The 25,953-nt window shown below is 33.6% G+C and overlaps 3 protein-coding genes across 3 annotated transcripts; 1 reads left to right on the forward strand and 2 right to left on the reverse strand.

Annotated features, from left to right (window-relative positions):
* The first annotated feature begins 15,437 nt into the window (after window positions 1–15,437).
* On the forward strand, window positions 15,438–16,320 carry LOC18594957 (putative calcium-binding protein CML46). Its single transcript, XM_018118816.2, has one exon. It carries the CDS (start codon window positions 15,681–15,683, stop codon window positions 16,254–16,256), a length of 576 nt encoding a protein of 191 aa, XP_017974305.1. The 5' UTR covers window positions 15,438–15,680; the 3' UTR covers window positions 16,257–16,320.
* Window positions 16,321–16,953: 633 nt separating this feature from the next.
* EMB2744 (Pentatricopeptide repeat (PPR) superfamily protein) lies at window positions 16,954–19,627 on the reverse strand. The gene is made up of 2 exons (XM_018118928.2): window positions 17,343–19,627; window positions 16,954–17,245 (listed from the first exon to the last, which is right to left on the reverse strand). Exon 1 carries the CDS (start codon window positions 19,568–19,570, stop codon window positions 17,480–17,482), a length of 2,091 nt encoding a protein of 696 aa, XP_017974417.1. The 5' UTR covers window positions 19,571–19,627; the 3' UTR covers window positions 16,954–17,245; window positions 17,343–17,479.
* Window positions 19,628–22,316: 2,689 nt separating this feature from the next.
* Window positions 22,317–24,345, reverse strand: LOC18594955 (uncharacterized). Its single transcript, XM_088805713.1, has 5 exons — window positions 24,193–24,345; window positions 23,802–24,072; window positions 23,434–23,675; window positions 23,196–23,385; window positions 22,317–22,852 (listed from the first exon to the last, which is right to left on the reverse strand). The coding sequence occupies exons 1-5, from the start codon at window positions 24,343–24,345 to the stop codon at window positions 22,557–22,559; spliced, it is 1,152 nt and encodes a 383-aa protein (XP_088661839.1). The 3' UTR covers window positions 22,317–22,556.
* Window positions 24,346–25,953: the final 1,608 nt, after the last annotated feature.

The following is a 25,953-nucleotide window of genomic DNA, read 5'->3' on the forward strand; positions in this document are numbered from 1 at the left end:
AACTTGGAGAGCACCTTAGAGAATGGACGAGGGAAGAAATTGCAAGGGGATATATTCGTTCTAGGAAGAGTGTGACAGTAGTCCGACACTTTCCACCAGGTTGTGGGAGAAATGTAAGGGGACAACCAGAAAAGGATAAGGAGAAAGTAATAGTGGCAAGTAAACCCTTTAGAAAAGTGTCAGGTGTACGACATTTTCCTCCCGGTTGTGGAAGAAATGCTGCAACGGTGAGTGATGAAGAATATAGAAAAATACAACAAGCTTGGATTGAGGAGCAAAGGAAAAAAAAATCTCAGGAGGAAAACTCGGAAGAGGATCTTTAGGAGGACTCGGAGTAGAAGCTTTCGATAAGATCAGATTAAGATGATGATCCCAAGGACATGTAATATTTTCGTAGGATTTTACACTACCTTAACTCTAAGTAGATGTTGTGTAAAAGAGATAATAATTATTTGTACAAAGAAGTAAAAATAGTTTGGCTTTTAAAGTATAGGACTAGAATGTATTATAAAATGGTTGTTTAAGTAACTGAAGGTATATGGGAATTTTTAGTATGATAGGGATAAATTGGTAATATAATTATTGAGGAAGGTTATAGAAGGAAGCAATAAGGTTATAAATGACATTCGGAATGGATAATGTGATTACGTTAATGATTGTAATTTAAGCATGAAGGGGATTATTCAGTGATGTTATGACAATATGAGATAATAGTTGGGCACAAATATAACCCAATGAAGTTAAATTATGGAATATGGGGAATATAAAATTTTGATTCAGTAAGGATTGTGAGAATAAAGTGAGGAGGAAGCTGGGCTATTTTCGTAGTTAATTATACCGAAAGTCAAGAAGATAATTGGATAGGGATGACAATAAATTTGAGGAAAGTTGTAGATAGTAAGCAACTTATGTGTGGAGTGGTATATTTATCATGAATTTATTACACTGTATGGATAGGATGTTTTGAGGTGGAATTTTATGAATGTTGATAAAAGTTAAAAGATGACATGAGATGGAAGTATTAATCTGGCTTAATGTGTATGATAAGAAAATAGAAGGTACCTATACTTATGGAACTCATGATATATATCTAAAAGGGAAACCACTGGTTGAGAATGATTGATGTGGTGACTTTGAATACAGACAAATAGCTTTGATGAGAAAATTTTTAATAGCTACAGTGCTTCAACATTGACTGTTCAACGTTGTAATGCTCCGAATACCTCACGCCTATGATACATGAGTAAGATGGGAGTGACACGATAATGAGCTTACAAATTGAATTTTGGTTGTTGGTCATTGTGTTTTGTTATCTAGGAGTGTTGAATATTTTGAAGAATGTTTACCCAAATGAATTGAAAAACTTCTTTATTGCCTTGTATATGGGCATATAATTAAAAGAAAAAAAATTAAAAGATTCTTGAGATGACTATATTGAGATGAGATGCCAAGTAATGAAAGTGTGAAGGAAGAATTACGAGACTGGTATAGAAAATCAGTTTATGTAGAATATCATTATGAGAATTTGTAATATCTGTTTTGATACAGTAAAATGACAAGGGTTAGTAATAACATGAGGCTAATTATGTGGCACCTTGGAAACCTCTGAAGATGAGTTAAGGATTGAATGGATGAGTACGTATTTATATACCTTTAAGATTAAGTGTTTTAGGAATACATAAACATCTTTGAGAAGAGATTATAATCATACACAGCAAGTATGAAACGTAAAATTTTTAAAACTTGCTGAGAAGCCTAACGGCTAATCACAAGTTAAGGGATCACATGTTGTGAGACATAAGTTTAAGATAGATATTCCCAAGGAAATACTCAAGAGAAGTTCTACTCTGGATCTCATTAAAGCAAGCACTAAGTTATGTGATTATAAAAAGGAAGCTGTAAGCTGAGAGTGATATTAGTATTAATATTGAAAAATACTTGAGGAGAATCTAGTTTTAAGTTTTACAATTTCAAGTACAATTTATAGATTGGTTAAGGAAGAATGATGTTATGTTCATATGAAGGAGTGGAACAAAGGATAATAGAAGTTGACTCTGACAATGAAGTCAGATAATGAAACTTTCCTAATATATTATGGAAATTGGAATTCGAAAATGCTTGAGGCATACATGATTCAAATGGGTTCGAGTCTTAAGTGACAAATCAATATCGTAATCCAAGAAAGATACAAGGTAATATAGAGGCATGAAAGATGATTATGGACAAAAGGATGACTCTTAGGAATTGTGGTATTGCATGAGATGCAATGATCAAGTTGAGATAAATCTTTGAGGCATCAATAGGATTATAAAGCATAAACGCATAATAGATTATAATTCAATGGAGATGACATTGTGATGAATGATATATAGTATAAGGAAACTCAAACATATGGTTGGAAATGATATGAATGATATGAATGATATGAATGATATGAAGTTATACACAAGTATAATAAGAAGGTTGACATACACTATAAGAATTATTATATTGAAACTAGGATTAGGATACAGATGAATAAAGGGGGTATGTAGTCCAAGGCATGTGAACACATGGATTCCTATATATAAAGAGAGATGTTGAGATTTGAAAATGCATGTATCTATGTATATATGAAATTGATAATTTTACTAACTAAAGTGAAGAATGGTTATCAGTAATTGGGAGATTTTGAAATAGTGTCCAGAGAGGTTAGTGAGCTAAAGTGTTAACGGACATGCAATGAACGATTAAAGTTATGAGTGACTTTGAAGGTAAACCTTGGATTGTTTAAGTTCTTAATGGAACTCTAATAAATGAAGGGTATGCACCAGTATAAGATGGATGAATCAAGGTTGAGAAATTGGTACGGAGCGAATTAATAAAATGATGATTAAGTATACATAAGTAAGTATGATATGTGATCGAAATCAGTATAATTGAGGTGAAGTTATGGTTCAAATTTAATAATGGTGATAAAGGCATGCTTAGTGTCTCGATATAAGAGATCATGGTTATGAAAAGTATTACTGATCCAATTCCAAAGGATGATAAGTGCCATAAATAAAGCATTTAATTGAACTGAAGGTGAACGAGGTGAATAAATTGAATGTCCCTATAGAAGAAACAAGGAGTAGGATCATAGAAGGAGATTGATAACGCAACATCGACGAGAATTCGAGGACGAATTCTATTTAAGTGGGGGAGATTGAAATACCCCATACTTTGATATAGTGATAAATAAAGTTGATCGAATGCAAATTGAGGTCAATTAAAATGTTTAAAAGTGATAAAAGATGAAAGGAGTAGTTTAGGATAAAATATTTCGCAAGTGAGAAAATAGCAATAAAATAATAATAATTTTATCATAGGAGAATTTGTGAGATAAAAGGCGATTCAGAAGTCAAGTGAGGCATAATAAGGTATTTCAAGTACCAAGGAGACAAGATAAAATTTTTAAAATATTAATATTTAGCCGAATGTCGAAATCAGTCAAGAAGAAAGATCATATGGTTGATTCAAGTGGGGGAGAAGATGACAACCCCGACTCTATAAAAATATTTATCATGACATACACGTGATGGATAGCATGTTTGCATACTAGAAGAGTCCAAAAAAAAAAAATTAATTACAAAAGTCGATATTGTACCTAGACGTACAACAAAGTTGATTTAAGCCTCGAACTAGATCAAATATAGAATTCACGATGAAATTAAGAATTTTAAAGTCCCAGAATGGTTTAATATGGTGATTCGGAGTTCGAGGATCAATTTGGAGTCCAATCGAAATTATCGCTATCTAGGGGCAAAATGGCTATTTGCCACCTGAGGACAAAATGGTAATTTTTAGAAAAGATTTTTGGCCCCATTTGACTTATTGGAGTAAGATTTGAGGTTTAGAAGTGAAAAATTTTAATTTCGGTATAATTTGGAGTAAAAGGGTAAAATGGTAATTTTGCCACTCGAAATAAAAAATTTAATTTTTGAAAGGATTTTGATCAAATTTAATTATTTGGAGTGTGAAATGAGTATGAGGAGTGCAAATTATGCATTATGGCAAATTTTCAATTTTTGAGGCAAAAATGTAATTTTTGAAAAGTTCGGGGGCAAAAGTGTAATTTTGAAGAATTTGCTCCACCAAAACTTTGGAAAAATCTGAAAATTTCACTTAAGACTTGGATAAGTCAAAGGGAATGCATGGTGGAAAAAGTAGGACAAATGGATGGCTAGAAAAAAAAATGAATTAATAAAATATTTAAAATATGAATAAAATAATATTAAACAATAAAAAAGGCATAAAAAAATCAGCCCACCCATTCTTCTTCTTCAACATTCGGCCAAGCAAGAAACAAGAGAGAGAAAGGAGAAAATAAAACCCTAGCTAAGAAATTTAAAGGGAAAATAGGTGGAAATTCAAAAATCAAGTGAAAAAAGGTAACATTTCTTAAATTTGTCTTGTGCTTTACCTTTCCCATGCATTTCCCATCATTTTTCATGGTTGAATCATGTGATTTGAGGATGATTTCAATTCTGGTCATATGGGTCTAGAGAGAGAAAGTTGTTAGATAAATTTGATTTTGAGCTATGTTAGTGTTTAGTGTTAGTTTAGCATGTTTATGAGTAAAACAACAAGAAAAATATTTATCTTCTCCATGAATTTCTCTAGGCCGAATCTAGCCAATGGTATGTGAGGATGAGGTTGACTTTATTTTAAGAGAATTAGGTGGAAAAATGATGAATTATGAGGTTGGAAATTAAATGGAAATTTTCGGTGCAATAAATTGAAATTTTTACCCACTAGGGGTAAAAGCGTAATTTATAGTCCAAACTGATAAATTGGACCAAATTCACAGTCATTGAGGTATTGTGGATATAATTGGATAATTGAAACTGAAATGGATGAAATTGGAGTCAAATTGGGGATTTTAGGAATTTACACCGTGTATAGGCGAGTTAGGTCGGACACCGCAATTAAGCGATTGTCTAGACATTTCAAATCCTATCTAGTGCATACGCATGGATAAGAGCCTGAAATAATTTATGATAAATTGACACAATTTATTGAATTTTGTGTCATGGATTATGGATAGGTGGTGAGTCAATTGTTTCCGGTAAGAGACTGCACCCAAGGGCGGAAGATAGGAGTATTTCTACTCCTAATACTGTGAGTAAACTTATTATCGTCTTAATTATCTAGAGTAGTTTTATACAATTGTGTGATTTTATAAAAAAAATGAGTTTAAATGGTAAATTGCTATGTTTTAAGAGAAATTGTGATTTTATAAAATGATTTTATAAATTTTCTGAAAAATCGAATATTGGTTTTGAAAATAGAGTAATTGGAGACTGCCTGCTTGTGTTGTAAATTTATGGTTTTAAATTGAATGGCTTATGACAATATATGAGCATGAATGGCTAAATTGATTTTGGTGTCAGAATTATTTGTATTATGTATTCAGCCTTGAGAGGCTAGATTGTGATAAATTGCCATGTCATGCTAGAATGAATTTTATTGAATTGGTGGAGTATATATTAATTATTTACTGCAGAGGGGGTTCCGTGGACCAGCCTATTAGAGGGGCACGGTAAACTCCATTATATTATTACCTCGAACGGAAAGGCGCGTAGGGTATCTCCTGGGGTAAAGCTTAGGGTTCACTTCACGCTAAACCACCACGTGAAGGGGAACTCAGCCAACGCCAAGGAATGACTGTATTTTTCTCAAACTAAAAATATATTTTAAGTGTATATGAAATTTTAACAGCCTTGGCGGACTCGGTTGGATGCCCTGCGTAAGGTATCACTGAGTATGAGTTTTGGCACGAGCCAAAGTTTTAAGAAATTCATAAGTCAAGTTGATTACTCGATTTATATGGATTGATTTTATTTGGTTGAAATGAGTTGAAAGGGAATGAAATTACAGTATGATGACTTGTTTTAATTGTCTCCATTTACTCGACTTTAGATACTTTTGATGGTATCTGTTTACTCACTGGGATTATAAAATCTCACCCCTTCTTCCTATACATTTTTCAGGCTCAAGACAGTTTGTAGATAGTCGAGTAGGACGAGAACTAAGCTCGGAACTGCATTATAAAAAGTAAGAGTTCACAGTCTTACATCCTCTTGGTCAATTGGAGCCCACGTGTCAGTGCAGATCAAAACTTATATTTTGGTTATTTGTATTTCTATTCATACAATTTTTATTTTACTTTCATGTGCGAAAAAGTATTTACGAATATTTCTATAAAAATTTATTTTATGAGAAAATAGAATATCTTATTTATTATTTTTGAATAGTACTAGTTGTCAACAATTTGCTTTCAAATGAACGTTTTAGATACTTAATTGTTTTTAAATCATTAAATATATATTTTCTACTTATCTACTACATTTTTAACAAGTTTTGAGATATTTGACGAAAAATTACGAAAATACCCCTGTGAGCCAAAAAATAATATTTTATTGTTCTTATTTGAAAATGACTTATGATTTTTTTGAAATACGAGATTTAATAATTGTTGCTCACCGGGGAGATGCGAAAGTTGATGCTAAGCCTTGCGAGGTTTCAATCGGCATTCGAGGTGAAGAATGTCTATCGAGGCCTCGCGGCGGTTGTCACGGGCCCGATGGGGAGTTCTGGGTCGTGACATATAATCCACCAATCAATAAAATTCATTCTAGCATGACATGGCAATTTATCGCAACCTAGCCTCTCAAGACTGAATGCACAATATAAATAATTCTAACACCAAAATTAGTTTAGCCATTCATGCTCATTTATTGTCATAAGCCATTCAATTCAAAACCATAAATTTGCAACACAAGCAGACAGTCTCCAATTACTCTATTTTCAAAACCAGTATTCAATTTTTCAGAAAATTTATAAAATTATTTTATAAAATCACAATTTCTCTTAAAACATAGCAATTTACCATTAAAACTCATTTTTCATAAAATCACACAATTGTATAAAACTACTCTAGATAATTAAGATGGTAATAAGTTCACTCACTGTTCTAGGAGTCGATGTACTCCTAATCCCAGTCTCCAAGCATAATTTCTGTACTTTTACCAATGTACTTTGCTCACCACCTATCCACAATGTACAATACATAATTCATCACATCAATGCTTGACCATTATAAAATCAATTCAGGCTTGGTATATATGCATGATATGATATACAACTTATCAGACTACCGTTTAAATGCGATGCTGACCTAATTCGGCCTATTATCTCCAATTTAACTCCGAATCAATTCTTCTCACTTTCTACACTCCAATTATACCTAAATTACCTTAATGACTGTGAATGAGATTCAATTTATCAGTCTCGGTAGCAAATTACGAAAATACCCCTAGTGGGTAAAAATTTGTATTTTTGCTCCGAAAATTCTCATTATTTTTCTAGGCTCATAATTCATCATTTCTTAACCAATTCTCCTAGAATGAAAATCAAATTCATCCTCACTTAACACATGGTAAATTCGGCCATTAATGGTTGTGGGAGAAAATAAATTCTTTTCTTGTTGTTTTGTTTCTAAATATGCTAAACTAACTTAAAACACTAACATAACTTAAAATCAAATTAATCTAACAATTTTCTCTCTCCTAACCCATTTTTCAGAATTGAATTCATCATAATAACTCAATATTCAACCATGAAAATCAAGAACAAAAGCATAGGTAAGCTAGGTATCAAGGAGAACTAAAGAAATTCTAACTTACCTAGCTTGTTTCCTTGATTTCTTCACTTTTTCTTTGAATATTCACCTAGGTTTTCTTGTTTTTCCCTTTATTCTTCCTCTCTTTCTCTCTCTTCCTTGCTTGGCCGGCCATATGAAGAAAATAGGCTGATTTTATGCCTTTTTATAAAGAAACAATAAAATAATAAAGGTATGACACATGGCATTTTCTTATTGGTCTATTTTTAAAATTTTAAAATTTTAATCCTTTTTATCTCCACCACACAATTAGTCAATGGTCAAAATGAGGATAAAGGAAGACCATGTGCTGGAAAAATGTCCTGGTGGTGGAAAATTACAATTTTGCCCTTGGGGTGGCAAAATTATCATTTTACCCTTTTACTCCAAATTATACCGAAATTAAAATTTTTCTCTTCTAAACCTCAAATCCTACTCCAATAAGTCAAATGGGGCCAAAAAAAATCTTTTCTAAAATTCCCATTTTGTCCCCAAGTGCCAAATGACCATTTTACCCCTAGATAGCGAAAATTTCGATTTTACTCCAAATTGATCCTCGAACTCCGAATCACCATATTAAACCATTCTGGGACTTTAAAATTCTTAATTTCATCATGAATTCTCTATTTGATCTAGTTCGAGGCTTAAATCAACTTTGTTGTACGTCTAGGTATAATACCGATTTTTTTTTTTAATTTTTCGAGACTCTCTTAGCATGCAAACATGCTATCCATCACATGTATGTCATGACAAATATTTTTATAGAGTCGGGCTTGTCATCTTCTCCCCCACTTGGATCAACCATATGATCCTTCTTCATGACTAATTTCGATATCCGGCTAAATATTAATATTTTAATATTATTTCATTAATAAAATATTATTTTATTCTAAAAATTTTATCTTGTCTCCTTGGTACCCAAAATACCTTATTATGCCTCAATTGACTTTCGAATCGCCTTTTATCTCACAAATTCTCCTCCGATAAAATTATTATTATTTTATTGTTATTTTCTCACTTGCGAAATATTTTATCCTAAACTACTTCTTACATCTTTTATCACTTTTAAACATTTTAATTGACCTCAATCTGCATTCGATCAACTTTATTTATCACCATATCAAAGTATGGGGTATTTCAACATGCGTCCGGATTGTTTTAATCCATATAAAGATTTATTTAATCTGATCGAATAAAATTTTCAAGAATTCAAATTTTTGTGCTTCAGGCAATTTAAATCCTTTAGGATTTTTTATGTAAATATTGAAATCAAATGAGTCATATAAATAGGTTGTAACTACATTCATTATATGTATTTCAATCTTCTCATATATTGCTAGACTAGTTAATATAAAATTGTAATTGCATCCACCATAAAGAATATATCACTTCATATTCAATATCAAGAACCAGGTCTTTGGCTAAAACCTTGTGTGACAAGCCGTGCTTTATATCTCATAATATCATTTTTCTCATTTCATATTCGTACAAATACCCATTTATATTCCATAAATTTTACATTATTTGGTGTACAGACTACAAGTCCAAAAACTTCACATTTTGCAATTGAATTCAATTCCACTTTGATTACATTTTTCCACATTGGCCACTCATTTCTTTGTCTACATTCTTCAATAAATGTAAGTTCAAGATCCTTATTTTCTTTCATAATATTGAGCTCTATATTATATATAAAAATATTGTCGACGTTTATTGCATTCTAGTTTCATTTTTTCCCGTCATGACATAATTGATTGAGATATCTTCATTTTCAATTATTTCAGATACTTGCATTTCTTTTGAAATTTTATCAATTATGTTAGAAGTTTTTCCTAGAGTTTCTACTTCTTTTTTCTAGCCATCTTGAATATTTGCTCCTTTTCTTTTTTAAAGATTTTAACTTTGAAATCGATTGCTCTCTATGTTTTTTGCATGTCTTGTCCTACAAGGACATTAATGTTAATAGGAGCATTTGCAGCTGATATATAAGATTTGATTATTCCTTTTAGGTAAGTAAATACATTTGGTAACTGATTTACTATATTTTGTAAAAAAATTATCTTTTGAACTTCAAATTCATATTGATTTATACGAGAATCAAAACTAGATAATAATAATTCATTCTAAAAAATTTTCTTTTCCAATTACTTATTTTCTCCCATTAATGTTGAAAAATTTGATTCATCAAAATAACAATCGACAAACTTTACCATAAATAAATCTTCTATTGATAATTTTAAATATTTAATTACAAATGAAAATTCGTATCCAACTTATATTCCTAACTTCCTTTGAGGATCCATCTTTGTACATTGTGATGGAGCAATTGAAACATATACCGCACATCCAAAAATTTTTAGATGAGAAATATTTAATTCCTAACCATAAACCAATTGTATACGGAGAATTTATAGTAATTCGTTTGACTTGATGCATACAAATGCTACTACATCCAAAATGATATGCCCCCAAGCAGACATTGAAAGTTTGGATTTCATAAGTAATGGCCTTGCAATTAGTTGAGAGTGTTTAATAAACGATTCTGTTAGACTGTTTTGTGTGTGAACATAAGCAACAGATTGTTCAATAGTTATTCCTACTAATATGCAATATTAAAAACTTGAGATATAAATTCACCAACATTATCAAGACAAATAATCTTGATTATATAACCAGGAAAATGTACTTGTAAATGAATGATTGCAAATGCCAAATTGTAAGCTGATAATAAGCACATATATAACCATATAGTTGATACTTCAATTAAAACTGTAAAATATCTAAATGATTTATATGACGGATATATGAATCCACATATAACCCTGAATAATATTAAAAAATGTAAAAAATTCAGTCTTAAACTTTAACTGGTGATAGCCTTATAATTTATTTACCTTCAAAACAAGCAACACATAGAAATTCATTAAATCGAAAAATCTTTTAGTTTTTCAATGCATGATCATATAAATTTTTAATAATTTTTTGCATCATTATTGATCCGAGATGATCCAACTGGTCATGCCAAACATTAAAATCATTAAGCTAATAGAAATAATTGGCAGCACGGTTGCCCACAAAACCAGAAACGACTAAAACCAAAATCAGCGGAATGGACACGACAGGTTGGGAGTGCCTACCGGATGCCAAAATCAGCCTACAGAACAGATGCGAGCTACTCGATTCCACACGAAAGTCCCCAAAAGCTATATATATCCGCACAAGGCAACAATTAATTGGAATGAGTCTTTCATAACTCAATGAGTAGGCGCGGAAGTAAACATGCGGAAACGGGAGAGTTTAGTTATTTATTTTAACCAGAACTAGTATTATCCAAGTCACCGCCCTTACATTTTCGAACCCATTTACCTTAACAGAATCAAAATCATAACTGGTTCATTGAAGCATATTCTGCATACCAGGCATAACAAATTTCAGGCGTATTTTAGAACTATTTCACGTCCCAATTCTCTTAGGCGCTATCAGACATGTGGAAACAGAATTTAAATGGAGCAAACTAGCCTCAGAAGTCCATAAGTAAATAACAGAAGCATAGTCACAGAGAAACAGAAGTTCATGAGCAGAAATAGAGAATGACAGAATGCTTATCTAAAGCTGATCGGATATCCAGGAAAAAGATGCTAAGGCTCAAACCTTTCCCCCAGCACCAACAAACAGAAAGATTTAATTAAAACATTGCCCAACTTGTCTTTAACTCCTTAACCTTCACAGAATTACGTCTGTAGCTAACCATTCGAATCATAAGTTAGATGGTAAGTACAACAGATTCTAAGCTCACTTTGGAACTAATTCAAGTGCCCAATCCAAGAGTCTTAAGCAAACAGATCAAACTAGAGTTTAGTTGACAGAAACTCACCTTGAAGGCACATGTGCAAAAAACAAAGGCTTATAGCAGCAAACAGCAACTTACGAATCGAAACAGATTATCAAAAGCTCAGCCACAGAAAACATAAGACAGACATACCAAATATGGCAGAGCTTAAAGCTTACTTTCAAACTAGGCCAAACTTCAAGTCTCCCAGACTAAGTCAGAATTGCCCAGCAATTTAAACTAAGCAAATATGTCTTAGGCATTCATCACAGAGGAAAAAAAAAATACAATATGACAAAGCATGCACGCCTTAGAAGTGCATGAACATAAAACAGAACTTCATTAAAATAAACAGATACATATTAGAGTAAACAAATGTATATCAGACTCATTCGGTGCCAAAGCCACCGATGGAATAACCGGTCTTATTCGATCATTACAGACTCGTCCGGAACCATATTCATCAGATGGAATAGCATACTACACAGACGCATTCAGCATTATATAGAAAACACGAACAATGTGGTTTATACAGCAGAATAGATTTTTCCAGAAAGCCTTTTGAAGGTCAAAAGGTATAGAATGCTGGTTTCCCGTGTTACAGATATATATATATCTCAAAACTCCCACACTTTTTTTTTTGAGCCTCCCACACCACCTAAACAGAATAAAATCTCAAAACTCGTGTTTTCAGAAAGTTCCAGGATTTCTAAGCATAACTCAGTTTCATTTCTTTACTAACAACTTCCAAACTAAAATCTCAGAATTTCCAATCATCAATATACCTCAAACTCTTACCTCAGTGGCCAACCCAAAGCACCCTAACTCCAAATTGCTTCAGCTTGAGCCAATTGTGGCTTGGCTTTGGTGTGTGTTTCTAAGCCCCAAAGTGCCGCTACAATGCCTGAAGATCTCAAGGGAAACTTGGGAGCTCATGGATAAAAGAAGAAAGCTTAAGTTTTCTTTCACCAAAGCAAGGGGCGGACAGAACAAAGGAGTTTCAAGCCAGCCTCGAAACTGCTGTTTTCTTTGGTTTTTTTTTTTCTTTTTGGGCCTTCTTGGGCCTTCTTTAATTAAGGGTTCATTCCTTTTTTTTTTTTTTGAGCTTCAGGACCCAGCAGCAAAAATAAATAAATAAAAATAACTTTAGCCGACATCTCTTGGGCTTTTGTTCCCCATCAATCCATTTTCCACACATATTTTTTTTCTATTATTATTATTATAAATTCTCTCTCAATTTTTTTTTTACAACCAATTGAGGTTAAACCCCTATACACTAAGCTCAAAATTAATTCTCCACATTTTTACTAAGCATATTATTACTCTATAATGCACGAGTATAAAGAACTAGGACGTTACATTAGATTTTAATCTTTGAATCGTTTTTAACATTTTTATCCGTTTGTTGCATTATTCCGTTAATAACTGAAAAGAATATTCATGTGAAATACTAAAAGCACATTCACATGATATTTTATGTAATTTTACAATGTGGTGAGAATAATTTGATGAAAACATCAAAATAGAATCATTTTAAAATGTTAAGAATTCAAAGATTAAAACCACTAATTTTAGTGTCTTCTACCTTCTTTTTCTTTACACTATCTCTCTTTATTACTTTTCATCAACACCAGTCACCACCTTCATCTTTATTCTCTTTTTTTTTTTTTGGTTTAATACATAGCCCAATAACAACAAAAGTTTTAAAATCAAATATTTCTCTAATAACATGTACAAATCCGATAATTTGAAGCATAATGAGAGTAGATCTAATTTCCATCAATAATGGTCTATATATTTGACTTTCAGCCAAGCTCTTGTGAGGTTCATTTTAAACTTAAAAATGTTATAGGATGAAATTTTATGAGATTTGAATTATTATTTTTGGTAAAATATTGTAATTTTGTCCAAGTTTTGTAGTTGTTGTTGAAAAATTCACTGTACAGTGTGTTGGTGATACTAATGTTAGGATTGAAGTCATAGTGGTGCGTGGAGAGAAGAAGAAAGTGATCAAATTGAGAGAGATACAGGAAGAAGGGGAAGAAAAAGAAAGGAACCATTATACCACACGAATGAGAATACACACGAGGGGAAGAGGAAGGACACAGAGGAAATAGGAAAAAGAAAAGAAAAGAATAAAAAAAATTCTACCTAGTTTAATTAGAACAATTATTACTTAATATTTTTAGAGCTTTATTTTTAACTTCAAAATTATGAACTTTTTCAATCGTTAATACAATAATCTTAACTAATTTCTTTTTTTTAATTTTGTCCTTTTTTCCATAACTATGTGCCTCTTTTTTATTTTTTGAATCGATAAACATTGAATAAAAAATGATTTCATTATTATTAAATTAAATTACAGTATGACATTTGAGGATAAATATAACTTTTCATATTTATAAGCAACGGTTGATAAACACGAATGATCAGCATTTCGAAATAAAAAGAGATAAAATAGAATTAAAGAGCGTATTGATAAGAATATTTTTATATTTTACTGTGGAAACGTGGGATTTGGATTCATAGGAGAAATTATGTGTTGGAACAAATAAGTGTGTGCATTTTTAATAAATTAAAATAAGATGATATTTAAGTGGGAAGAAATGATAATAATATTTAGAATCTGATAAGGTGTAATATATAGAGTGTGTTTGCTATAAATGTCAAACACATGTTGATTTGAATCTTCTAGTACAAACTACACTTTTCGTAGCAATTACTTACATCACTTTCTAAATGGGCTTTGTGATGCAATAACATTACGAAATTAGAATTGAGATGAACCGTCATTACTAGGAAATGAGAAGAAAATGCAAAGCAAAAAAGAGCCCTTCACCCAAGCATTATCCCTAGTCAACATTCAACAAAAATTGGGTCATGTGGGATCCCTTTATTATCTCTTGGCCTACTACTTTCCTTGCATCTTTTACACGTAAAGTAGTAATTGAAAATATATTGCAAAGTAACGAAATAAAAAATAAAGAAAAATCACACTTCTCTCAACACTTTAGGGCATAAATCCATGTGTTTTTTTTTTCTTTTTGCATTGTTCTTAAAAAAAACCATATTAATTCTTATTGAATAAAAGTTTACATCCTGTTTCAAAACTAACCCATTTTACAATCTTGATTATCAAAATGCTGCCGGTTTATACACTCCTTCACTATTTTATGAATGTTAGCCATTGATTATTGATTAATAATCAAAATCACAATATCTGAACATTTAATTTATTGATTGGTGTATGATTTTATTATTTAAAAAAATATTCTGATTTTTCTATTTAAAAAACAAGTTTAAATCCAAAAATTAAAAAAAAATTCAGCATCACACCTTAGATAATATTTGATGTTAGAAGGAATGATGTGAGACTTACCCAAAACTCAAGGGCAGTGAAGGAGCCAGGAAAGGGGCTTGACCAAAAGAAATTCAGTGGAGCTATCATGTTTTTCACTCACCGATCTTCCCTTGTCTTACGTCCAAAAGCAAGCAAGCACAACGTGTGCGTAAAGATTGTTGAAATTGAAAACAAAAGGTAAAGCAACGCCCCTTTTCCAATGTAGACTCAACTGCCAACAAGAAAATTACGCTCCCTCCCTCCCACAATCACCACGAAATTGACTCTTCTATGGCCTAAAGTAGAACGTATGATCAATAATTAGCCGCCTATAATATCCACTTCCTAGAAACTTCAACGGAAAAGTCATTTGAGAAAGTCCACTCAAACAAGGAATGGGCAGGTTCCAAACACGAAACGAGAATACTCCAGGTACATAAAAGACAAGACAAAGGTAGGCCAAGCTGACCAAGTTTTCTAGCTGCTCCCAATTAGCAGGACAACAGAAATTTCCTCTTTAACAAAACAAGAAATGACCCATTCTTTTCTTTCATGTTTATAATCCTTTTTTTTTTCTTTCTTCCCTGCAGCATACAGGCAACTTCCTAACCTCCTTTCAAAACTGACCAGCTTTGATGCCTTAAAATACCCTTCCCGAACCTCACCATTCCATCAATCCACGCAGACTATTCTTTTTTGTTCCTCTTCAATATCATTCTCTCAACCTGGCCAACAAGCTTTTCGCTGTCCTACTACAAAGAAGAAAACCAAATAGTTCTACTTCTTTTTAGTCATAAATTTTACCCAACTATATTGCTTTAGTTCAAATGGAGACATCATCAGCAAACTCTAGCCAGTTTCAATTGGTTGATATGATCTTGTTGTTTCATAGTTTAATATGTTATAATAGCATTAGAAGTTTTTTCTCAAGATATTGGTCTTTTCTACAATCCCAGTATGAACATGGCAGCTCAAAGACATCAGGCTGGGAGAACAACCTGGCTTTTGAGTGTTTAAACAAGGAAGTTTCATCTGCTGAGAAGAAGAAAGATGAGGGGAGAGTGTCTAGAAAAGATGTGGAGAAGCTGATGGGAAATCTGGGACTTTTTTGCAACCAAGAAAGTGAGGAGCTAAATGAATCATTTGGTTCTGATGAGCTTTCCAGGTTGTTTGAGGAGGAGCCAAGTTTGGAAGAGGTGAAGCAAGCTTTTAATGTTTTTGATGTGAATAAAGATGGGTTTATTGATGCAGAGGAGTTGCAGAAAGTTCTCTGTATTTTGGGATTGAAGGAAGGCTTGAAGCTGGAGAACTGCAATAAAATGATCAAAACCTTTGATGAAGATGGAGATGGCAGAATAGAATTTCAGGAATTTGTAAAATTAATGGAGAGCAGTTTTTGCTGAATCAGTCTTTTTTTTTCCTTTAATTTTTTCTGGAAGCTTAATAAATACTATTAGACTTGATTAATTTTTACCTCTATTTCTTGTTAGGTGGTTTTGATATAATTGATTTTTCCTTTTCTTTTGTTGTAATTGCGATTATGACTATTATTATCAGATATTGGTATTACTAAGTATCGCCCTATACTAATTTGTGATTGCAAACAAGGTAAGATACTATAAATCTGAATCAATCTCTCAGAAAATCAGGAAAAATTTTTGCTCATCCTGTCTACTAGAAATAGTTTTCAGACATCAGGAATTTATTACCAGGGAAAATTTTGATTCTATTTAAAGGAAACTTAGTAGTATAGAGGTGCCCCCATATAATATAGAAAGAACCTATTCCTGCATATTAATTTTCTCTAAGAAACCCACACTGATGCTAAAAGGAGGAAACAACAGAGAAAGAAGAAGATAATCTAATTGAAGACAAACATGGTTCCATGGTTCAACAAGATTAGAACTCATCCATGCTCATTCTCATCTCAGATTTTTCTGTACTACAAAGTGAAAAGATTGTTGAGTATATATATATCCAAAAATGGAAAAAAGACTGACTGTTGACTATAGAAACTTACACCCCCCCCCCCCCCCCCCCCCTCTGAATTCATCCTTTCTACAGAGAGCAGAAGGGGAAAATGAAAATGGAGCAAGCAGATGAATGTAGAATAATTTGATTTTTCCAAGCAAGAATCAAAATCTGTCAACCGTGCCAGTATTCAAGCTGTAGGAATTAGGGAACATTTTCTTTTCACTTAGTCTGGCATATCTGTGGGCTGTTTTCGTTCTCTAGTTCCTGAAATATGGAAACCATCTTTGGTTCTTGCATTCATAAATGTACCTGAACATTTTACATCAACATCTAAAAGGATCGTGCCTTAAGCTTTCAGTAACATGGGCAGGAGGGCATCAGTCAACCGCATATACACCCTAACATTGGAATTTATGACCTGAAAGAAAGGAACCCATTCCTAAGTCCTATGTAATTATAAATGATAATATAGGCAAAGATATAAGCTGTTTCAAGAACATCCATTTAATACTTACATAGTATCCAGGTAGATAGAATGAAGATCGATGATCCCTGGCTGTCTTGGAGAGAAATTTGGCATGCATGTTTTCTGTGTTCCAGAACATACAATTTTCTTCTTCCGTCATCAAGAAGCAAACAGTCAATGAACCAATTACCAGTAATCTGCACATGAACAGCATCCATTTTGAAATCTGTGGAAGCGATTTGCATCTCTGACAATGATCATCCTGTTTGTGATCTTTGAAATAAGTTTCACAGCAGAATGGCAGTCATCACACATTCTAAGGTTTTTAAATACCCGAATAGGTGCCTCCAAGGGAGTTTGCATAAGGCCATATGCAATGGCCAATTTCTCACTGTGATAACTAAGATAGTCTTCCTTTTGCTCTTCCTCCACATCATGCAACACAGCAGCAACATCTGGTACATATCCCAATGGCTTAATCTTAGCTAACAGTTCTTTTACTTTCTCATAAATTTGACTTGACTCTGGGTGTTTACAATCCTCTGAAACAAAAACATGGGTAACATTTCTTATCTCTATCCAGCTCACTCCAGGTTCTTTCTTGATATTTCTATCTCTCATCAGTTTTCGGATCTTCACTACTTCATCCCACCTCTTTGCTTTTGCATAAATATTAGATAACAGTGTATATGTTCCCACATCATTAGGGTCCATCTCTAACAGTAATCCTGCTATGTGCCTCCCAAAAACATAATTTCGATGGACATGACAAGCACTGAGCAGTGTACGCCATGCAATAACATCTAATTTGACTGGTATAGACCTCAAAAATTTCTCAGCCTCATCAAGTAGTCCAGCCTTGCTCAGGAGTCCAACAACACACGTGTAGTGCTCCAACCCAGGTTCTACTCCAAACTGTCTCATGAATTGGTTCAAGTAGTATAAACCTTCTTTTACTAGAGCCAGATGGCTACAAGCAGAGAGAACACCCACAAAAGTAACATAGTTAGGACATTCTCCTACAGCCAACATGTCTTGAAACACAGCCATAGCTTCCTTACCTAGCCCATGATGAGAATACCCACATATCATCACATTCCATGTAATGCTGTCTCGATACATCATTTCTGAAAAAACTTTACTTGCTGCTTCAATGTTGCCACACTTTGCATACATATTAATCAAAGCATTTCCAACAATAACATGGTCCTTAAAACCGGACTTTTCAATCTCTCCATATAGTACATGTCCATGTCTTAGTGCAGACAACCCTGCAGTAGAATTTAACATAACCGCAAAAGTGAATTCATTAGGTGAAATATCATCAAGTTTCATCTCAGAAAACAGATTTAGTGCTTCCTCAAAGCATCCATTTTGGAAGTAAGCATCCATGATTGCAGTCCATAAAACCACATTCCGAACTTGCAACCAATCAAAAACTTTCCTAGCATTAAAAGCCTCTCCACATTTCCCATACATATTAATGATTGCACTATTAACAAAAACATCCAACTGAACACCACTCTTCAAACCCCTACAATGCACTTGTGTACCCAACTTCAAACCCTTAATACAAGCACAAAGTCCAAAGAGAGTAACGTAAGTTACACTATCCCACTCCAGACACTCTCCGATCATCCTTTCCAAAACTTCAACCCCTTCATTTAAGAATCCGTTTTCCAAGAGTCCATTTAAAGTCGAATTATACAAAAGGACATCATAACCAGGCACTAAACTGAAAACCCTCATAGCTCCTTCAACATCCGAAAGCTTTGAATACATATTTATTAATGCATTCTTAACATACTGATGAAAATCCAACCCTGACTTCAACACATAACCATGACACTGCCTACCCTCTAAAACCTTCCCACACTCAGAACAAGCCGAAAAAACTAGTGCGAAACTATACTCGTTAGGCCTCAAATTATCCACTAAAGCCATATTTTTGAACAAGTTTAACACTTCCAGTGAAAACCCAATTTGCAAATACCCCGTCATTAAGGAACACCAAGAAACCAAGTTTCTATCAGGCATTCTATCAAACACTTTCTGGGCAGTTGAAATTTGGCTACATTTCGCATAGAGGTTGATTAAAGAATTTAACGGGTATACGCTATTTTCTCTTGAGGTTCGATCGGCAACTAATAAATGGGTGTGGATTATTTTGCCTAATCTTAAGTTTTTTGTGTCAGCTGAGACTTTTAGGAGCTTGATTATGTGTTTGAGGAATAAAAATGGTGCCAGTTGGGTACTTGCTGCTTTTAGAGTGGCCATTCTTTCGCCTGGAGTTTTTCAAGGCAGCAGGCCGTTTCTTTTTATCATTTGTTTATTTATTTTGGTGAAGTTCACAAATCATAGGTTACAAGTTCAAACTTTTTGGATGTATAAAACTGGAGCTAGCTAAGTCGTTCCAAATCTAAACTTAGAGGAAGAAGATGTTAAAAATCACTTTCTTTGCTACATGGTATCAATAATAAGATTAACAATCTTATCAATCTGCTTTTAAGTTAAGGGTGATTTAGGAAAAAACATAAGGTTTTTTAATACATTACAAGAAATGTTTTGTTGATTGAAGTAAAATAAACTTTTTTCCATATTTAAACTTAATTATTTTATATTTATTTTCCTTACTTTTTTACATAATATATTATTAATTTTATTTTCTAATATTTTAAGATTTTTTTAGTGTTTATTTGCTATTAATATTAGTCTAATAAAACAAGAGATATATTTTAGTCCATTTATTCTTAACATAGAACAAAGCGAGTGCAATTTGGTGAGAGTGGGGAAATAAATAAAACATGTGCTAGAGGCCATAGAGAGAAGATTGGAACAGCCTTAAAGTATTGGGTATCGTGAAAGAAAATAGGTAAGTATAGACTAAGGTTGAGAATAAGGAAAAAAAAAAGGACTAATTATAAGAGAATTTGATAAAAAATATTTAGAGATAGAAAGAGAGAGCTTAGAGTGAAAATATATTTACTTTTGCTAAAAAATTGTGTTCTCGAAATTTTGTTTTGTCCAATAAACTATCAAAGCTCTATATATATATAACACGAAGAAACAATTACTCAAGAATATATTTTAATGACATAATGAATAACAATACTAAAAAGAAAGTTAATGTATCTCATGGATTACAGTTACTCAAAAGAGGTCTATTGTACATAATGCCTAATAGTCACTTGAGTTGATCATTGAAGTAATGATCTTTTCTAACAAATAGTATTAAATAGTGCAATGGAATTTTTTCTCGACTAGAAGATAAAGAGGTGGAATTAACCCATGAGCTGTGTCGTTCGTTTCAGTTTACTTTCAATACAATCTATGTGTATAATCGTTTTACTTCTTGTTGGTATATTTGCTGTAAAATAAATGTTAAGAGAAATTGTAAGTTAGAAACCAAAACCAACATCTATAAGAGTCTAGTGTTAGATTTTAAATTTATTTTATCTTAAACTATTGGATACACTTTACTTATTTGACCAATTGCAATATCAGAATTTAAAGAAATCACTAATAAATTGGCTACAATATGATTAAGCAGCAAATATTGACAATGAATAAAAGTAAATGTGAATGTTGAAAAACCTAGCCGAATGGTCATCCACATTCGTCTGGTTGAGATCCCGTAGACTGTTCCTAGAAGAAACAAAATTGTTTTTGATACCTGTGCTTTCAGAAGGCCCTGAGGAATAAAGATTGGGCCCTCGGGAAAAGAGACCCAAGTTGCAATATGAGCTCAGACATTGCAGGATCCATTCCCTTGGCCATGCCCTGAGAAGTAGTTTGTTTATTATTGTTGAAGAGATTTAATTTCATAAGATATGGTTTTTGAGTCCTTAAACTGAGGTTTTGGAAGAAATTAGTTACATTAAAGGTGCCTAAATATGTTGTTAGCTAGCAAAATATTCAAGCATTTTAGCCCCCATAGTGTTGTTTAGATCAACACAGAAAGTAGAGGAAAATCTGCCCATTTGTGGCTTTCAAGGAGTTATTATCATTTGTTGAACTGCTAGAGATATCAGAGCTTTTAATTCTGTCAGCTATGGCTATAGAAAACACTTAAAGTGAAATGCCAAATTAAGAATTAAGATCCGACTGAGAAATAAATATTCAATTTTTGTCTTTGATTTTATATTATGTTATTTACATCTTCGGATTGAATCATTTATAACGTCTTAATTTAATTAATAGCCGTTCACTGTTCACCAAAAGTTAAGTTGGTGTCATCGTTTGAAGAGGCCAAAGTCCTTAGGCTATAATTGGGAACAAGTTAACAATACCCAAAGGGAACCACAAGATTGACCCAGCAGCTGAGGTATCCCTACGCCTTCTTCATATGCTTTAGTCTTATAAGACGAAGGGGAATGAACGAAAAATGTCTTGAGATAACATGCAGGTTGTGGGAGAAATCCAGGCTGAACATATATCGGTACTCATAGCCACACCAAAAGGTTTCAAGCACAAAATGTGTTTGTGAAGAGCCAGGCAGGCAAGAAAGGCAAAATTTAATGAGATAATGGTGCACAGATTTGGAAGTAGGTAAAGGCATAAGCATATATCTCTTGAAGAGCCTCATGCAAATGTAAGATGGTTGTGACAAGTAAGTAATATCTACGCCTACGCCTGAATTCTCCAGGCCCATGAAAATCTTATGTTTGAAAAGTACCTATGTTTTGTTCTGTTCTATTTTGTAACTTAATATTCCCGCAGTTGTTCCATTCCAATAGCACCCTCTCTGTTACTGCTCTCTCCAGCATTAGCACATCACTGAACCTTTTGTCACTTTCTTTGCCCCACAGGAAAAGGACCCTAAACCTTCTTTTCCATATTGAACTTGCTTCAATTTTTTTAAGTTTCCTTCCACTAAAAGGTAAACATGTATAGCAATATGAAAGTAGACTCTCCAAAATCGTTCAGTTTTTCTTTTTCTTTTTCATTTTAGTTTCCATGGATGACCATAATTTCTACATTAATTCTTTCCTTCTTATAAAAAGAAGAAATTGAAATAAAGAAAGAAAGAAAGAAACAGGAACACTGTTAGACTGAAAAAGAGTACTAGTTCACCGGTTCAACTGTTGGATTTGGTGGGAATGGTTACAAGGACAGAGATGCTGATGATAATAAGGGCTGCTTCTGAATCCTTATTAATCTAGAAATAAATCCTTTCTCTTTGCCCTGCATTGACGTCTGAGCTATTCTTTGGACACTCTTTTTAGTTCTAAATCCATTTACCAGGTTTGGAAAGCCTTGTTCTTTATGAAGCTCCTACTCCAAGAAAATCTATAAAGGGTGGTGGTGATGCAGTAGTCTCCAAACGGCTTGCTGCTGCCTTCTCTGCAGCTGTTGGTGATGATGATGATGTTTCGGTGACTGTGACCTGAGGTGCTGATGCTATGGAGTCTGAGAAACCAGATAGCTGATGGTTACTTGATTGCTGCATTAACATCTGTGAAGGATGAGAATATGGATGGGAAACAGTCAAGGTTGTTTCGTCGTGGAGCATATTGCATTGCCTACTGTTCCATCTGAATCTTTCTGGTCTAATGTAATCTGCAAAAACACACAATTTACCCTTTCACAAAAGTAATGAAAAATCAATAATCAAATGCAGCAAAGAGATGCTTTTTTTTTCTAACAAAAGACCAAGAAATTGAAGATGGCCTTCTTTGGAAAATAAACAAGTATACTTAAAGCTGAACTTCACTAATGATTAGTCATATATGAACTTGTAAATGCAACAGTTCTGTTAAACTTACACTAGGATGACTAAACGTAGAAGAGAAACTTCATGAAAGATTTGTAAATTTAGCATAAAGTAGCCAATGAAAGGAAGCACAAAAGTAAATGCATAAAGGTTGTGAAATGACATAAAGTAGGGACCAAAAGGACAAACCAGAAAAGAAATCTAAGGGTGTCTGATTTCTACAAGCTCCTTCCCCAGGAGAAAAAGAGTTGTGGCTCTTGGACCCAAGAAACAAATCTCTAACACAGGTCGCAGCTCCTTTCCTTGAAGTCTTGTTGTAAGAGCCGTTAGACCCAACAGATGGGTTTTTAGGGGAGTTTGTGTTGTTGCCATTAGCCGCCTCTCTGCAGTTAAGGTTCCCATTTTCTTCCATCTTTCTTTGAATAGCTTGACTTAGCTTTCTCCTTCTATAGGCACTAGCCTGCTCCCTGTATTTCCTTGCCATTATAACATGCCATTGGTTTTTGACAGCATTATCAGTTCTCCCGGGGAAAAGCCTAGCAATCATCGCCCATTTGTTACCATATGCTTTATGAGCTGTCATCAGCCTCTCTTCTTCCTCTTCACTAAAAGCCTTTTTGTTGATCCTCGGGTCAAGTTGATTAAACCACCTCAATCTACAACTTTTACCTTCAAATTAATAAAAGGTTTTACATGTTAATTTGTCATTATTCAAGCACAACCTTCATATGAATGAAGGGGAAAAAATGCATAAAAGGGAAAGAACTTTGCTAGAATTTCTTTAACAGATTTTACCTGTTCTTCCTTGCAACTTCTCAGCTATAAGATTCCAGTTTTGAGGTCCATAAAGTGCAACAAGTTCCTTGAGTTTAGAGTCCTCGGCAGGTTTCCAATGCCCTCTAGCACAAACCTTAGACTGCCCAACATCCTTCCCACTGAGAAAACAATCACCAGGGTTACCTTCATTCATACAGATTCTTCTCCTTATATCCTCCATGGAAACTGCAGCATTGTTTTCTCCAAACTCATCAATAGATTCAGAACCCTTAGAAAAATGATCACCTACCTCACAGTTTCGGGCATCCTCTTCCAAGCTACAAGGACAGTTGATCACATATGAAATCCCCATGTGACCCTTCACAGGAATATTGTCACCACAGTAACAAATATTTTGTGAAGAATAAACATGATGGGTTGGAGTAATAGAAAGAGAATCCATGTGTTTTAACACCTCCATTGATGAGCTGGAAGGTGAATATATGCTGTAGCAATTGGACAAGCCATTATTTTCTTGGTGACAACAGGAGCTGTTGTGGAACTGTTGCACGGTCATCTTCATATCCCAAAATGGTAAAAAGAAAGTGCAGATAAAAACAAACAAGAGAAGAGAGAGATATTTGCAAAGGAAACAAGCGAGACTGAGAGAGCTGCACAAAATAAATAAATAAAAGTGAGAAATAGAGAGACCGGTGCTTGTTAGCAGAAGTAAAAAAAAAAACAGTTTTTGTTTTCGTTCTAACAGAAAATCCACACGGCTACTCATCTTATGTTGAGGGAGTTTCACTTCTCTGACAGAAACCGGACCCCTAGTTTGACTGTTCCTGTGAAAGGACATATTTCTAAGCCACTTCAAAGAGCGTGGAACACACTGATCTACTTACTTAACTCATTCAACAATGGAAAACTGCACGCACTTTGATTATAATGTTGTGGAACTTTGAAGCTTAATAAATAGAAAATTCATTTATCAGTTATTATTGCACAAGCACAATTTTAACATTTCGAGTTGCAACCCTTTAATTTGACCGTACAAAACTTGATCTAACAAGTGTTACATTTATTTTTTAAGATGGTTCAAATTAATTAATTTAATTTCGAGTCTCTTTCTTCTTTGGATTTATGATACCCTTCGGCTTGTACTGTTAGATACCAATGTCTACATTTTTGTGTATAAATACCGTCCTGTGTACAAACCCATTTTTGCTACTATAATTTGATTTGCAAATATAAAATATGAAAGGGGGTGTGGGGGGCAAAAGGTCTAGCGGGGTTCTTGACTTTTCACCCTATCTGCCTTGTTTCTACTGCTGCAATGGAACCAAACTCACAGCATTACTACTGCATGAATGAATAAATCTTAGGTGCCTGGTGTTTGAATTGCTCATCATTTGTTATTCTTTTGTTCCCTTACATCACTTACTCACGTGTGGGTTATGTCACCTCATCCTCATCTCACGCGTGAACTCTCTCAGTCAAAGAGCTTGCGCTTTTTTTTTTCTTTTTCTCAATTGTGGGATGCTCTCTAGCTTAAGAAAACAAGGGGCACTGCTGCCCTATAGGAAGGTTACTCTCCTGCCCTTGCTAAAGGTTCCTCCTATTCACCTTTAATTCGAATGGCAAAGAAATAAGGGCAAACTAAGCTTGAAAGCAAAACGCCACTTCCCTGGCTATATCTTCACTCACCCAAAAAGCCAGTAATAAATAACTCGGAGCTCTCTCCATCTTAATCACTGTTAGATACATAACTTTGATACAGACCTCTGCTTTAACCCTAGGAGATTTTATTCATTTAACTACCTGAGATAGACCCAGCACCCAAAGCCTTTAACTAAGCTCTTCTTCTTGTTTTCTTCTATAATGTTTTTTGGATCTGCATAACAGAACTACCATTGCATGAAACACTGTATGAGTTTTCAATTATAGTAACAGTATCAGCTCAGGCATTAATCTCCAAAGTCAGTTTGAACCTACCAGCTTCGCCTGTTTCCTTTTGGTTACAGTAACTCCCAAAACACCCTCAGATTGTATTAATTGTCAAAATCTTTCATGTTTCTGAGTTCAACTTCCCAATCCCTAGAAGAATTTCAAAATGTTTGTATATATAACTAGACAAAAACTCAAGCTTCAGGATGGGGTCAGAAATATTTTATCTCAATCTCATTGTCAG

Source organism: Theobroma cacao, chromosome 4 (genome assembly GCF_053813885.1).
Source record: "Theobroma cacao isolate CCN51 chromosome 4, ASM5381388v1, whole genome shotgun sequence".
Taxonomy (NCBI): Eukaryota; Viridiplantae; Streptophyta; class Magnoliopsida; order Malvales; family Malvaceae; genus Theobroma; species Theobroma cacao.